The following is a 17,294-nucleotide window of genomic DNA, read 5'->3' as shown; positions in this document are numbered from 1 at the left end:
GTAGCTGAGGGACCTATGCTGGGTGGAGTCACCCTGTGGAAGGGACCTTTCAGCTGAGATCTGAAGGGTGAGGAGGAGCAGCCTGGTCAAAAGCAATGGGGAGAAGGTTGTAGCAGAGGGAAGAGCAGGGTCTGGGTCCCTGAGGTTGGGAAGAGCATGTTCAAGAACACGAAGAAAAGCCAGGGCAGAAGGAAAGAAGTCAGAGACGACACTGAAAAGTTGGGCAGGACCCAATCAAGCAGGGCTGTGGAGGTCACAGGGTGGATTTTGTATTCTGTTCTGAGACCAGAAGTTCATTCCTGTGCACACCATTTTCATGACTGTCACAATCAAGTTGCTCTTAATTCACCCAGGAAGACACCAAATTGCTTAACAAGGTCAGTGGAGATCCAGGTTCTTTCTACCTTCCCAGTCTCCGATCATCATAAATGGCACAATTGAGTTTCCCACATTGGAGATAATCGCAGGGCTGAGCACATCTGGAGTGGAATACATGAGCCTTGCCCTGAGAAAACCTCCTTCCAATCGAGGCATTTCCCCTGCCAGGGAAGCATCCATTCTGCCATCCTTAACTTGTCCTCAGGCTCATCACCTCGGGGGTCAGAGGACAGCTGCTGCCGTTCCAAGGTGTCATGTATCTTTCTCAGGCGGAAGGGGAAGGGACAGCTCTAGCCACATCCGTTCTAAACTGACCTGACGGGCTGGCAGTCTGAACTGAGACCTGATTCTGTCTGGAAATCCCAGACCCAGCTTAGGTCCTAAAGGATGAGGCCTTGGATTCACAGAGCTGTGTTGAAGGAAAAGACCCTGGCCTCTGGGCCCTTCCTGATTTAAGGATGCTTGAGACAATCTGGGATCAGCCATGGAGCATTCTGCTTCCAGGGCTCCCACCCTGTCAGCACCAGACAAATCCTCAGACTCTCTTCCCCTGCCCACTGAGGAGAGGCTGGGGAGCGGCAGGGAGTGGACAGAGGTCACACAGCTGGTGGCGACATTGCTCTCCCTCCCCTCCGCCACCCCCACCAGCCAGTCACCTCACTCTCCTCCAACTCTCCTCCCAACTCCCCCACACACCTTTCATGACATCAGTTCCTCTGGATCCAGGGAAGGAAACCCCATGTTGACATTAGCATGATCACAAGAGAACCAAGAAGGCAAATCCACAAGGGCTGCCATCACCACACCATCAACATCACTGTCACTGCTGTAATATTCCCCAAAGCCCTAAAAAGAGGATGCTGGTGTCTTGGGTTACCTGCACCACAGCCAACTCCTAATTTTTTGTGGGATGGTTTAGTAAAGCTTTCCTGCTGGATTCAGCACCAGGCAGTGGGAATCACAGATTTATAACACCTGCTAAATCTGACGCTTTAATCCACTGAGAAGCCGCTGAAAGATGAGGCTGTGGCTCTGTAGGCAGCGGACTAGGTGCAAATCCCAGCCCAAGCCCTCATAAGCTGATTGACTTCAGACATGGCATTTTCACTACTTTGTGCCCAGTTTTCTCATTAGTAAAATGGGGATGATGATAACACCTACCTGGAAGATGTGTTGGGATGCTCAAAAGATAGTGCATGCAAAATGCTACAGTGTCTAGCAGGCTTAGCTGTTGTTATACAGCAAATATTTCCTGAGCACCATGCAGCAGGGCAGCTACCCCTCCTATCCCTTTTCCCCTTTCTCTACAGTAAAGGAATTATCAGCATTTACTTGGGAAAACGTAGACTATATTTCCTAGAATAAAAGCTACATTTGCCAGATTCCCTTGTAGCTGGGTGTGGCCACACGGTTAAGGTCCGGCCAGTGAACCGTGAGAGACTCCTGGGTTGTGTCCGTCAAGGGATGGGCTTGCCTTTTCTTTCTTTTTCATTTTTGAGACAGGGTCTCACTCTGTCACCCAGGCTGGAGTGCTGTGGTGTGATCATAGCTCACTGCAGCCTCACAGCCTCAACCTCCCAGGCTTAAGCAATTTTCCCACCTCAGCCTCCCAAGTAGCTGGGACTTCAGGCACATACCGCTATGTCTGGCTAACTTTAAAAAAAAATTTTTTGTAGAGACAGGGTCTTGCCACATTGCTCAGGCTGGTCTTGAACTCCTGGACTCAAGCGATCCTCCCACCTTGGCCTCCCAAAGTGCTGGAATAATAGGTGTGAGCCACTGCACCTGGCCTATACCTTTTCTTGCCTCTTGCCTACCTCCTGCTATTTGGAATGTGAAAGCAAGGCCTGGAGCTCCACCTTGAACTCCGAAAAACAAGGGCCTCACCTAAGGGATAGTAGAGTGGAAAGACAGAAGCAAATGGATCCCACATTTCTGTGGGGCCCCCTTACCATCTCTGAACCTCCTACATATGGACTTCAATGAGACAGTTGATGTTTCCACTGCATGCATCCAAACCTTAGCCCTCACTAACAGCACCTACTCTGTGCTGGAATCACATGCTGGTTTGTCTCAATCAGTATCTCCAGAGGCCAGCATAAAAAAAGAAAGGCAGGCTTACGGGCCAAAGTCACAGAATCAGCAAGTGCCCAGGGATGAGCAGTCCTTGATCTGGACCTGTGTCACTGGAGAATCCAGGCCACAGGTCTGTGATAGCTGCATTCCTAGTCTCTGCTGAAAGCCACAGGACACAAATGTGCCTGGGTTTGAATCCTGCTCTGATGCTCACATGCTGTGTGACCTTAAGCAATTGGTTTAATAACTCTGAACATAATCTTATCTTACGGGTTTAGTTGAAAGGCTTAAATAAGACACAGATGACAGCGATAATGTGCCTGGCACATTGTGGGTGTTGAATAAATGTCACAGCCACTTTGGGACAATTCAGTAGCCACCCAGGGGAACTGGGAGAAAAACCAAGGAAGACAAGGACCTGTGAGACAAAGGGAAGGAGGGACAAGGCTGGGGGAACATCTTACTCCTTCACTTCCACCCATCCTGGCCTGTGGCGAAGGACATCCATGAGTGTGTTCATGAGGGCGGTCTTGAACCGGATTGGTGCTCCCTGCTCTCTGCAAGATAAGGCAATGAACATTTGCTCAGGATCAATGATTTTCCTAGGATGGCGGAGGGAGAGGAAAAAAGTGGGAGGGGCCGGGCGCGGTGGCTCAAGCCTGTAATCCCAGCACTTTGGGAAGCTGAGGCAGGTGGATCACGAGGTCAAGAGATCGAGACCATCCTGGTCAACATGGTGAAACCCCGTCTCTACTAAAAATACAAAAAATCAGCTGGGCATTGTGGCACGTGCCTATAATCCCAGTTACTCAGGAGGCTGAGGCAGGAGAATTGCTTGAACCCAGGAGGCGGAGGTTGCGGTGAGCCGAGATCGCGCCATTGCACTCCAGCCTGGGTAACAAGAGCGAAACTCCGTCTCAAAAAAAAAAAAAAAAGTGGGAGGAAGAGAAGTCAAGTTCCACACCTGGAAAGTTCCATACCGTATTTCAGAATTTAGCATTAGAGCCTGATAACACTTAGCATAATCAAACTGAGAATTACAGAATCTTCGAATCATTGGAAATAACGATCATTGTATCCAAGCCTACTACGTGCCAGGCGTGATCTAGCGGCTTTACATGTGCCGTGACTAACCCTTACATGAAATGAGAAGTGTTTGCAAAGCCCTTTCCTGGCAATCATCTGGGAAGATGAAGCAGATGTACTTTCTCCTCTTCCTCTTGCTCATACAACTGAAAACTCAAGACATCATCTACAAACCAAATTTAAGACCAAAAGAGAAGAAGGCAGACTGGCTGCGGATTTCAGGACCACAGGAACTACACGGTGGTGAATTCCCCGGGTTTCCTTTTTGTCTTATATAGTTCAGATATGGAGATGAAAAGCCACCAACCCAGAAATGCCAATGGGCAAAGATGACCAAAGCTCCAAGAAAAGCACACCTCTCTAGCGAAGGACCAAGAAAAGGGTGACCCAGACAGACAGAGACTTAGACAATCACTGCTCTACTCCAGCCAGACCCCCCAGAACACATCCGTGGCCCACCCCCAGTGATGCCAGCAAAGCCCACATAGGGAGTCAAGACTTCCCCTGAGGTGGCAGCAGGGCGCCCAACACTCCTGCTCGGTGCTGTCAGAGAAGGTCACAGACAGAGCCAGGCTTTCATCCCTGCCAGGTGGTAATGAGGCTCCCACCCCCACTGCCTCAGTGGAGAGCTCGTGTGGAGCCTGGACTTCCTCCCCAGCCTGGCAGTAACAAGATGCCCCTCCCACTCTGGGGTGATGTCAAAGGGGGCAAGTTGGAAATCAATAAAATCAAAAACAGAAAAACATTATAGCAAATCAGTAAAATAAAAGGCAATTTCTCTGGAAAGAGCAATCACATTGACAAACCTATTTGTCAGCAAGACTGACAAAAGAAACAACTACCCAAGATGAAGACTGCAACGCAGGCCACCAGCACAGAGCCAGCAGGCATCGCAGCCACAAGCAGGAAATGTCGCTGATGGCTCTGCACACCTAAATGTGACAACTTCAATGAAATGGACCAATTCCTCAAAAAGCACAATTACTGCAACTCATCCAATATGAAACAGGGAATCCGAATAGCTTTATAGCTATTAAGGAAATTGAATTCATAATTCAAAACCTCCCAAAAAAGAAATCTCCAGGCCCAGATGGTTCCACTGGAGAATTTTCCCAAATATTTGAAGAAGGATTAACGCCAATCCTACGCAATCTCTTCCAGAAAACAGACGAGGAGGGAGAATTTCAAAATTCATTTTGCGAAGCTACTATCAGCCTGATATCAAAACCAAAGACAGTACACAAGAAGTAAACCACAGACAAATATCCCCTGTGAATATAGGTGCAAAAATCTTTAACAAAATACTATCAAACAGAATTTAGCAATGTATAAAGAGGATTATATAACATAACCAAGTGGAGCTTCTGCCAGTAGGCAAGGCTGGTTCAATATTTAAAAATTAATCAATGGGCTGGGCATGGTGGCTCATGCCTGTAATCCCAACACTTTGGGTGGAGGCTGAGGCAGGCAGATTACTTGAGGTCACGGGTTCGAGACCAGCCTAGCCAACATAGTGAAACCCCATCTCTACCAAAAAATACAAAAATTAGCCAGGTGTGGTGGTGGACGCCTATAATCCCAGACACTCAGAAGGCTGACGCAAGAGAAACACCTGAACCGGGGAGGCAGAGGTTGCACTGAGCTAAGATAGCACCACTGCACTCCAGCCTGGGCAACAGAGAGAGACTATCTCAAAAAAAAAAATAATAATAATAATCAATTTAATCAGTCATATTAACAGACTAAAGAGGAGAAATCACATGATCATATGAATTGATGCAGGAAAAGTATTTGACAAAATTTAACACTCATTCATTTAAAAACTCTGAGAGGAACTTCTTAAACTTGATAAAAGCATCTAAAAAACCTCAAGCTCACATAATTAGTGGTGTGTGAAAATTGTCAGATTCAAAATGGAGTCACTTGTGTCAAACCCTGGCAAAATAGAGCCAGGGGGCCCGGCAAGGGGGCTTACGCTTATAATCCCAGCATTTGGGGAGGCCAAGGAAGGCAGAACATTTGAGGTCAGGAGTTTAAGACCAGCCTGACCAACATGGTGAAACCCTGTCTCCACTAAAAATACAAAAAAATTAGGCCAGGCACAGTGACTCATGCCTGTAATTGTAGCATTTTTGGATGCCAAGGTGAGTGGGATCACCTAAGGTCAGGAGTTGCAGACCAACCTGGCCAACATGGTGAAACCCTGTCTCTACTAAAAATATAAAAATCAGCCAGGCATGGTGGCGTGTGTCTGTAATTCCAGCTACCCAGGAGGCTGAAGCAGGAGAATCAGTGGAACCCAGGAGGCAGAAGCTGCAGTGAGCTGAGATTGCATCACTGTACTCCAGCCTGGGCAACAGAGCAAGACTCTGTCTCAAAAAATAAAAAAAAAAATTAGGTGGGCATGGTGGTGCACACCTGTAGTCCCAGCAACACATAAGGCTGAGGCAGGAGAATCACATGAACCTCGGAGGCAAAGGCTGCAGTCAGCTGAGATCCCACCACTGCACTCCAGCCTGGGCGACAGAGTGAGGCTCCATCTCAAAAAACAAAAAATAAAAAGATTAAAAAACAGAGCCAGGGAAGGTCATGAAGGGATGGTTCTCACGTATGATTTGCCAGATAAGAAGAACTATCACAAGAACAGTTTTCAAATCACAGCTTACCACATGAGACACAAGGGCAGCTAGCAGCTAATACAAGAACACTAGCCTGACACTTTCTCAGGCCCAGTCCAAAATTGCACGGGCCTAACAGGAACTCCAAGACCCCAAGTCCTACCTAGTGATTACTGACAGTCACCAATCTGCTACTGAACTCACCACCTCTCCTAGAAAACGCTGCTAGCACCAGTGAGCTTTCTTTTGAAACAACTTGCTTAAATCTCCTCTTTCCCCAAGAGAACCATAACGTTTTCCTTTGTTTTCAGACATGCTGGGGGCCACCCTAGTCTATATGGACATCCTGGATTGCAGTTCTACCTCTTGTATATTATTCCCAAATAAAATCTTTTTACTTGGAGATTTGTCTCTATTTTTTTATGTTGACAGATGAAAAACTGGAGTTGGAGACCAGCCTGGGCAACATAGTGAAACATTGTCTCTAAAATAAAAGGCCAGGCACAGTGGCTCATGCCAGCAATCCCAGCACTTTGGAAGGCTGAGGCTGGCAGATCATCTGAGGTCAGGAGTTCGAGACCAGCCTGGCCAACATGGAGAAACCCCATCTCTACTAAAAATACAAAATTAGCCCCATGTGGTGGCGCATGCCTGTAATCCCAGCTACTCTGGAGGCTGAGGCAGGAGAATCACTTGAACCCAGGAGGTGGAGGTTGCAGTGAGCCGAGATCACGTCATTGCACTCCAGCTTGGGCAATAAGAGCAAAACTCCCATTTCAAAATAAATAATAAAAATAAAAATAAACAATAATCGGCACTGCAGCCCAACTTCTACCTAGCTCAAATACTAACAAGCTCAAAGTGGCAGTGCCAGAGATTGGATTGAAGTGTATGAAATTTAATTAAAGCTGCAGCCCAACCCACGTTCAACTCAGCTTTAGGAGGAATCTGAATGATCAGCCGCTAACCCTAACTGCTACTCGAGAAGGAGCTCGCATACGCCATAAAGTGTGTGAATGTATGTGTGTATATATATGTATATAAACACTAAAAAATGATGATATATAATTGCTTTTCATACACAATATCCAGAATGCAGTTCTAAAAATATAACACATGCAAGAGCAAGGCAGGGAAGTGTAATGCATAACCAACAGGAAAAAGAAGCAATTGAAATAAACCCATAAATGACCCAGTTATCAGAATCAGTAGAGAAGGAATTTAAAAATTATTACAAATATGTTAAAAGGATGTATGGGAAAAGATGGATACAATGTGTGAATAGATGAGTTATTGCAGAAAAGGAATGAAAAGTCTATAAAAGAACCAAATAGCCAAGTGGCTCACACCTGTAATCCCAACACCTTGGAAGGCTGAGGTGGGAGGATCACCCAGAAGTTCAAGACCAGCTTGTGCAACACAGTGAGACGCCATTCCTACATAAAATTTAAAAATCAGCCAGACATGGTAGCACGTGCCTGTAATCCCAGCTACCTGGGCAGCTGAGGTGGGAGGATCACTTGAGCCCAGGAGGTTGAAACTGATCACACCACTGAACTCCAGCTTAGGTGACAGAGCAAGACCCTGTCTAAACAAAACAAACGAACAAAAAGAACCAAATGGAAATTCTAGATGAGAAAACTGTAATATCTGAAATTAAAAGTTCAACAGAAAAAAAAAAAGGGGGAGCCGCAGTGGCTCAGGCCAATTGTCCTGGCACTTGAGCAGGCAAGGCTGTGCGTTCAAGGCCAACCTGGGCAACATAAGAACCTCTCATCCATTTAAAAAAAAAAAAAAAAAAAAAAGTTCAACGGATGTGTTTAACAAGAGACTGGGCATTGAGAAGGAAAAACAGTACATATGAAAACAGTCCAATTGAAATTGTTCAAACTGAATTAGAGAAAAAAAAAATTACATGAAAAGAACCTCAGTGACTTGTGAGATAACATCAAGCAGTCTAACATACACGTAAATGAAGTTCAAGAAAGAGATGGGGAAGAGACGACAGAAACTATTTTTTGAAGAAATGACTAAACATGTTTCAAATTTGATTAAATCATCAACTCACAGATCCAAGAAGCTCAATTAACCCCATGCAAGACAGACACAATATAAAGTATACCCAGGAAAGCCATTGTCAACTTGCTGAAAACAGAACAGTCCTAAAAAAAAAAAGTCAGAGAAAAAAGACATACTGCATAGGGGTAAAAGTGGGTGGAGAGTGGGAGTAGAAGACAAGAAGGGCTAAATCCCAGCACTTTGGGAGGCCAAGCCAGGTAGTTCGAGACCAGCCTGACCAACATGGAGAAACCCCATGTCTACTAAAAATACAAAAATTAACTGGGCATAGCAGCGGGCACCTGTAATCCCAGCTACATGGGAGGCTAAGGCAGGAGACTCGCTTGAGCCCAGGAGGTGGAGGTTGCAGTGAGCCAACACTGCACCATTACGATCCAGCCTGGGGGCAACAGAGCGAGTCTCTGTCTCAAAAAAAAAAAAAAAAAAAAGAATAGCTGACTTCACATCAGAAACAATGTAAGCCTGAAGACAAAGGAATATCATCTTTCAAGTGCCTTAAGAGAAAAAGATCAACTTAGAATTCTATATCCAGTAAAACTTTACTTAAAAAAATGACAGTGAAATAAAGACATGTTCAAATAAATAAAAGCTGAAAGAATTTTTTGCCAACAGATCCGCACTATAAGAAACACTAAAGAACATTCCTCGGGCTGAAGGAAAATTATACCAGATGGAAATTCAGAAGGAATGACGAGTGGGGTAAATATGGAATACTTTCTTCCATGTCTTAATTAAAAAAAAACCACACACATACAAGTAGCTATTTAAAGCAAATATAGTGAGAATGTAATGTAGGGTTTATAACATATTTACAAGTAAATATATGATAAAAATACCAGCACAAAAGATCAGAGGGGAGTAAACAGAAGTGTGTGGGTGTAGGGTTCTTAGTTGTACATGAAGTGGTATAATTTTGCTTCAAGGTAGACTGTGATAAGGTAAGGACGCATATTGTAATCCCCTAGAGCCATAAGTTGTCAAGTGGGGGCTCAAGTATTCCTCAGGGTCCCCAACTCTCTTTCAGGGGTACACAAAGTCATCCCTTTTCCAACTACCTATCTTTCTAAGGCTGGATTTTCTTCCTATCCTTTGACCAAAACAATCTATCAAAACAAATTGAACACAGAAGATCTGGAAAGTCAAATATTTTCTAATAAGCAAGGCATTAAAGAGATTCACAGAAATGTAAAACAACTACAGTACATTTTAGGGAGGGATATAACTGTAACTCAAAAATGTTGGGCAGGGCACGATGGCTCACACCTGTAATCCCAGCACTTTGGGAAGCCAAAGTGGGTAAATCACTTGAAGTCAGGAGTTTGAGACCAGCCTGACCAACATGGTGACACCACATTTCTACTAAAAATACAAAAATGAGCCAAGCATGGTAGTCTGTGATCCCAACTACTCTGGAGGCTGAGGCAGGAGAACCACTTGAACCCGGGAGGTGGAGGTTGCAGTGAGCCAAGATCACTCCACTGCACTCCAGCCTGGGTGACAGAGTAGACCATGTCTCAAAAAAAAAAGTTTACGCTACCATGTAATGAGTATTTCATTGCTTTTTATTTTTATTTATTTATTTATTTGAGACAGAGTCTACCTCTGTCACCAGGCTGGAGTGTAGTGGTGCGATCTCGGCTCACTGCAACCTCTGCTTCCTGGATTCAAGTGATTCTCCTACCTGAGCCTCTCGAGTAGCTGGGATTATATGCACCCACCACCACGCCCAACTAATTTTTTTATTTTTTGGTAGAGATGGGGTTTCACCATGTTGGCCAGAATGGTCTCGAACTTCTGACCTCATGATCCTTCCACCTCAGCCTCTCAAAGTGCTGGGATTACAGGTGTGAGCCACAGTACCTGGCCTTTTATTGCTTTTTAAATAATTTAATATTTATTTTTTAAATGTATCAGCTTACATTTTTAAATGTACCAGGTGTGGTGGCTCACGCCTGTAATCCCAACACTTTGGGAGGCCAAGGTGGGTGAATTACAAGGTCAGGAGTTCGAAACCAGACTGGCCAACATGGTGAAACCCTGTCTCCACTAAAAATACCAAAAAATTAGCTGGGCATCATGGTGGGTGCCTGTAATCCCAGCTACTCAGGATGCTGAGGCAGGAGAATTGCTTGAACTCGGGAGGCGGAGGTTGCAGTGAGCTGAGATCATGCCACTGCACTCCAGCCCAGGCGACAATGTGATACTGTGTCTCAAAAAAAAAAAAAATCAGAAAAATACCAAGTGTTCAAAAGAATGTGGAGAAATAACAATTTTTTTTTTTTTTTTTTTTTTTTTTTTTTTTTTTGAGATGGAGTTTCGCTCTTTTTACCCAGGCTGGAGTGCAATGGTGTGATCTCGGCTCACCGCAACCTCCGCCTCCTGGGTTCAGGCAATTCTCCTGCCTCAGCCTCCTGAGTAGCTGGGATTACAGGCACGCGCCACCATGCCCAGCTAATTTTTTGTATTTTTAGTAGAGACGGGGTTTCACCATGTTGACCAGGATGGTCTCGATCTCTTGACCTCGTGATACACCTGCCTCGGCCTCCCAAAGTGCTGGGATTACAGGCGTGAGCCACCGCTCCCGGCAACGATTATCTTACAATGCCAATGGAGTGCACATTGGACACCGCTTTGGAGAGCAATTTGGCATATTACAACGATCAAGGACTATGAGATGCACATCAGACCAGCAAAAATCTAAAGGTCCAAGTTTTGGCAAAAATGGGATAAAATGGAAACTCCTCCTCTGCTGGTGGAATGCACTTTAGAGGGCCACCGACTTTTATTTTAGTGAAGTCGAATATGCACGTACCCTAAAGTCAGCAGCCCATCCTAGCTCTATACCCTGGGTTTGCACTCTGCATTTCTACCAGGAAACACATGTGCAAGGATGCTTATCTGTAAATGCTCATTTTTTTATAGGAATAACCTGTAGCAAACACTGTTGGTGGTCCACCCATACCCCTTTGACATTCACCACTCCTGTGCATGCGAATCAAACAGCTTTCCACCGCCAGCACCTGCCACAGTACCTGAGGGCTTTCCCTGGCCCCAAGTCTGCTCAGCCAGCATGTGGAGCAGATGGGAAGCACCAGAGTGAACCGCCCCTCTGCCAACAGCATACAACCAGTGACGACTGAAGTCGGTGGATAAATCTGCTAAGCCTCCCATCTCACACTCAGGATAAGACCACAGTGCATTCTACGTTCTCCCAGGAATTCCCCGGGGGCTTGAGCCCACTTGCCCATAGCAATAACCTGTCAATGGTGCACCTTGTACTGGTTTCCTTCCTTAGCTGTCTTACTTTCCCATGTCCCTGCCAGTGCTCACTGGAATCACCTCCTAAATAAACCATCTGCTCTCACTTCCTTCCCTCAGGGTCGGCTTCTGGTGAAACTTCGTAAGTGCCTTTCAACAGGAAGACGGATAAATAACGAGCAATACGCAATGAAACAGCAGTAGCCGTTACAATGCATTCAGAGCTTTGTGACAAAAGCAGGGTGCAGAATAGTAATCACAGTACAAGGACACTTACGTAACTTGTATTCCTGGCTACCCATGCAGTTGGGGTTGGCCATGTAACACAATTCTAGTCAATAAGAAACAGCGTAAGACTGCTAGGCAGGCTAAGTTCCTGGGAAAGTTTTGCTCTTTCGATCAAAAAAGGAAAGAAAGAAAGAGATGTGGCTTGAGTCTTCCCTCACTCTTCCTGTCTTGATCATGACATGAAGACTGGAGCTGCAGTGGCCATTTGGTCTCCAGGAGGAAGAGTTCAAGACCATCATGAAGGCTCATGCCTATAATCCCAACACTTTGGGAGGCCAAGGGGTGAGGATCACTTGAGGCCAGGTGTTGGAGACCAGCCTAGGCAACATAGTGAGACCTCACAACGACAAAAAATCAATTTAAAAAATCAGCCAGGTACACTGGCATGAGCCTGTTGTCCCAGCTACTCAGGAGGCTGAGATCGGAGGACTGCATAAGCACAGGAGATTAAGGCAGCTGTGCGCAGCCACGATCACACCACTGCACTCCAGCTTGGGCAACAGAGTGAGACCCCATCTCAAAAAAAAAAAAAAAAAAAGACAATCATGAAGATACTGGCTCTGACATTACTGAACCACTGTACCAGCACTCCAGACTTTTTGTAATGTGAAGAAAATAAATACAATTTGTTTAACCTACTATTACTGAGTTTTCTCTTACTGATAGTGGAACACCTATCTATGTGTGCCCTAATAAGGCACATAAATAAAAAGTATTTTATGATAAATGTGTGTGTGTTTGTGTGTGTGCCTTTATAAAATAAGTATACGGGGCCTTGATATGGTTTGGATGTTTGTCCCCTCCAAATCTCAAGGTAAAATGTGATTCTCAATTTTGGAGGTGGGGTCTGGTGGGAGGTGATTAGATCCTGGGAATGTATCCCTCATGAATGGTTTGGCAACATCCCCTCGGTGACAAGCGAGTTTTCACTCAGTTCATGGGAGATCTGGTTATTTAAAAGAGCCTGGACCTCCCACTAGTTCCAACTCTTGCCATGTGAAGTGCCTGCTCCCCCTTTGCCTTCCACCATGATTGTAAGCTCCCTGAAGCCTCACCAGAAGCTGAGCAGATGCTGGTGCCATGCTTGTACAGCCTGCAGAACCATGAACCAATTACACCTCTTTTCTTTATAAACGACACAGTCTCAAGTAGCCGGGCATGGTGGGCGACACCTGTAATTCCAGCTACTCGGGAAGCTGAAGCAGGAGAACTGCTTGAACCCGGGAGGCGGAGGTTACGGTGAGCCGAGATCACGCCACTGCACTCCAGCCCGGGCAACGAGAGCAAAACTCTGTCTCAAAAAATATATAAAAATTAAAAGTCTCAGGTATTCCTTTATAGCAATGCAAAAACAGCCTAACACAGGCCTGTTAAGCGGGGTGCTCTTTGTTTTGTCGGGATGGGGCTAGGCTGGGCATATATGTTTAGGGCCAGGATCCGGAACATTGCTGAGTTGCACTGCATAAGAGAATGAGATATGAAATGGGTGGGATAGTCAGTATGGAGAGAAAGCAGGCAAACAGGGTGAGTGCTGCATGAGAGAAGCGTCCCAAATCACACATGCCCTCCTCAGTGGTGGTATAGCCAGCAGGAGTTTTAAAAAGAAGAGAAATAGCTAATGAACTAGAGAATAGACTATCTAAAACATCTGCTATGTAAACAAGCTCCTCTAACTTCCCACAGGACTCTTCAATAAAGTCTACATTGCTCACTCCCGCTTTGTGCAAGTGGATTCTCTTTAGGAGATCCAAAGGGGTGCTGAGTTTGGCATCCAGGTTGTCGATGCAGAGTGAAGCAGATGATCAGAGCACAGCTGACATGCAAGTCATCAAGTCATCACAGGGTTGTTGGAGGCAGGAGAGACCAAAGTTAGACAGTGGGTCCTGGAGTCCAACAAACTCTGTCCCTAACTGATCATGTGATCTTGAGCGAGTCACTTGGCCTTTTTGAGCTTCAGTTTCCCCATCTGTAAAATGGACACAATAGTCGTATCTACTTCAAAGTGCTGTGGTCAGAGTTCAGTGAACTAATACAGGTAAAGTGCTGGGCTCACAGCCTGGCACAGAGTAAGTGCTCAATAATGGTTTAGGATTACTATTACTACCATCATTTTCATTATAATTATTAAAGTAGAAAGGCGAGAGAGGAATTGAAAAGGGGAGGAGGGAAGAAAAAGAGGGAGGGAGGGAGGGAGGGAGGGAGGTTGGTTGCTCTGTGATTGTTGGATTGGATGGGACCACTCACCGTTCTTTTCCCTTTGACAATCCATGGCCCTTGTAATTTTGATTCTGCAACGAAGAAAGGGAAAGGATGTAACTGGTTTTGCATATCCGCCCTGCTTTCCCAGGTTAACTTACTGCAGATATTAAAATGCCCAAACTGTCAGATTCAACAGTGCCTAGGTTCTGAGACACGAAGGTCCAGCCTGATCAGGTTTCCACTGGCCACCATGCCCCCAGCAAACGGACCAGAATTGATCTGCTATGAATGAACTCCCAAGTCTCCACGGTACCATCTTACTGCAGGTTTCCTCCACAGGTACGACCACTATAGCAAATGCCTGGTTTTCAGTACTCCAAAGGTCAGCCCTGAACCCCAGTTTTGAAAGCTCAGCTCAGTACACTCTGTGAGAAGGATCTGGGCTTTCTACTCTACTTGGAACGTTTGATTAGATCGAGGATCCCAGACTCAGAGAAATATTAATTCCTTTCACCCCAAATGGACCTTTCACATCCTCAGTGGTGGTGGGTGTTATCCACTTCAACCATGTCCAAACAGCTTGGCTGTCTGTCCTGGGAAGACCAATTCCTAAGGCACGTATGAAGAGAGAAATTGAAATTGGTCCTGTGCAGGATGGCATTTGCAGCTGGGACAGACCTGCCATCTGCATTCATTTTCTATTGCTGGGTAACAGAGTACCACAAAATCAGTGGCTTAAAATGATGGAAATCCATTCTCTCAGTTTCCATAGGCCAGGAGCGTAGGCACAGCTTAGCTGCATCGTCGGCTCAGCTCTCACGAGGCCACAGTCAAGGTGATGGTTGGGGTTACGGCTCTCATCTGAGGTTTGGGGTCCCCTTCCAAGCTCATTCAGATTGGTGGCAGAATTCAGTTGCCTAGGGCTGTAGGAAGGAGGTCCCTGTTTACTTGCCAGCTGTCTGCAGAGGACTACTCTCAGCTCCTAGAGGCTGCCTGCAGCTCCCTGCAGTGTGGACCACATAGGCACTTCACAACATGCACGTTTGTTTTCCTCCAGGCAATGTGGAGCACGTCCCTCTGACTTCCAACCCTCCCCTCTCCAAGTCACCCATGATGGAGTCTTAAGTGACGGAAGGTAATCACCATAGTAACTATACCATCAAATTAACAGACTCCTCCACGCTCAAGGGGAGAGAATTGTACAAGGTATGTACTCCAGGGGGTGGGAATCTTGGGGTCCATCTTAGAATTCTGCTTAGCACACCAGCCTACAGCTCAAAGAGTGGCAGAGAGGAATGGAGGATACTGCTTTACAAAGCTGGCAGAAGGGAAGCCCCACTGAAACGCAGTGAATCTTGTTTCATTCTGCCATTCAAGCCCTTCCAACTCCCCCAACACTAGCCAAGCTGTCCTCGTCTTTTTGTATTTTATCTTTAATCCTTTCTCCTGCTTTCAATTCCATTTTCCATATGTTTATCCAGTTGCTCCAGAGCCTTTGGTTAAAAAAATATTCCCTCTCCTTATTGAATTGCATTGGCACGTCTGTCACAATTCAATTGACCATGTGTATGTGGATCTATCTCAAGACTGTGTTTTGCTCTATTTACTTGTCTATCCTTATGTCACTATCGCATTGGCTTAATTACTGCTGTAGCTTTCTAGTAAATCTCGAAATCAGGTAAAGTAAGTTCTGATTTCAAGACTGTCTTTGCAGTTAGGGGTCCTTTGCACTGCAACATAAATTTTAGAATTGGCCCCGGGCGCGGTGGCTCAAGCTTGTAATCCCAGCACTTTGGGAGGCTGAGGCGGGCGGATCACAAGGTCGAGAGATCGAGACCATCCTGGTCAACATAGTGAAACCCCGTCTCTACTAAAAATACAAAACATTAGCTGGGCATGGTGGTGCATGCCTGTAATCCCAGCTACTCAGGAGGCTGAGGCAGGAGAATTGCTTGAACCCAGGAGGCGGAGGTTGCGGTGAGCCGAGATCATGCCATTGCACTCCAGCCTGGGTGACAAGAGCAAAACTCCGTCTCAAAAAAAAAAAAAAAAAAAAAAAAAAAAAAAAAAAAATTGTAGAATTGGCTTGCCAATTTCTACGAAAAAAACATGTTGAGATTTTGATTAGGATTGCATTGCACCTACAGATATTTTCAGGAATTGATATCATAAAGTACTGAGTTTCCCAATCCATGAATAATATGATCTATATCTCCATTAATTTAAATCTTTAAAAAAAATTTTTTTCTACAATATTTTCTAGTTTTCAGTATAGCAGCCTTGTACATTTTAAATTAAATTTATTCATAGGTATTTTATTTTGTGACATTGTTACATACAGCATTTTCAAATTTCATTTTCCACGTGACAGTAAATTGTAATACGTGAAAAAGCCCACCTCCAAAAATGTCCATGTCCTAATCCCTAGAACCTATCAATATGTTACATTATATGGCAAGGAGGATTTGAAATTGCAGATGGAATTAACGTTGCTAATCAAGGAACCTTAAAACAGAAAGATTATTCTGCATTATCTGGGTGGGCCCAACGTAATGATAAGGGTTCTTAAATGTGGAAGAAGGCACAGTCAATGTCACAGTATCAGAGTCACACAATGTGAGAACTGCCTTTGAACATGAAAGGGGACTATGAGACAGCCTCCAGAAACCAGAAAAGGCAAAAAACAGAGATTCCCTCCTAGAGCCTCCAGATATGAAGGCAGCCCTGCTAACACCTTGATTTTAGCTCAGCAAGACCCCTTTCAGACTTCTGATCTCATGAACTGTAAGATAGGGACCAGGCACAGTGGCTCACACCTGTAATCTTAGCACTTTGGGAGGCCAAGGTGTGAGGATCATTTGAGGTCAGGAGTTCGAGACCAGCCTGGCCAACATAGTAAAACCCCTTATCTACTAAAAATTACAAAAATTAGCTGGGCATGGTGGTACATACCTATAATCCCAGCCGATTAGGAGGCTGAGGCAGGAGAATCACTTGAACCAAGGAAGCGGAGGTTGCAGTGAGCCATGATCATGCCCTTGCACTCCAGCCTGGGTGACAGAGTGAGACTCCATCTCAAAAAAAAAAAATAATTAATTAATAAATAATAACTGTAAGATAGTAAGTTAGTGTTTCTAAACACCATGAAATTTGTGACAATTTGTTAAAGCAGACCCTGGAAACTGATACATATATAGAAGTATTGATTTTGTATATTGACCTTGTATTTTATTCCCTTGCTTCATTATTAGTTCTGGTAGTTTGTAAATCCTTTGGGTTTTCTCTGGATGCAGTGATGTCACCTGCTAATAA

The 17,294-nt window shown here is 45.1% G+C and overlaps 1 protein-coding gene and 1 pseudogene across 3 annotated transcripts in view; both read right to left on the bottom strand.

Moving 5' to 3' along the window:
* The window catches only part of TTLL9 (tubulin tyrosine ligase like 9), a 74,280-nt gene that overhangs the window by 49,681 nt on the left and 7,305 nt on the right, over positions 1 to 17,294 (bottom strand). For 2 of the 3 annotated variants that reach the window (XM_074406383.1, XM_074406381.1), the window contains exons 2-3: positions 14,028 to 14,071; positions 2,919 to 3,011 (exon numbers count right to left, since the gene is read on the bottom strand). In XM_074406383.1, the coding sequence (XP_074262484.1) occupies positions 2,919 to 3,011; positions 14,028 to 14,071 (137 nt within the window). Of the gene's footprint in view, positions 1 to 2,918; positions 3,012 to 14,027; positions 14,072 to 16,934; positions 17,046 to 17,294 lie in introns of those variants that run through there. The other variant, XM_074406382.1, reaches the window with a different exon arrangement.
* On the bottom strand, positions 382 to 554 carry LOC120368026 (U1 spliceosomal RNA; annotated as a pseudogene).

Source organism: Saimiri boliviensis, chromosome 9 (assembly GCF_048565385.1).
Source record: "Saimiri boliviensis isolate mSaiBol1 chromosome 9, mSaiBol1.pri, whole genome shotgun sequence".
Taxonomy (NCBI): Eukaryota; Metazoa; Chordata; class Mammalia; order Primates; family Cebidae; genus Saimiri; species Saimiri boliviensis.
Note: the sequence above shows the minus strand (reverse complement) of the source record. Positions and strands in the feature narration are given on the sequence as shown.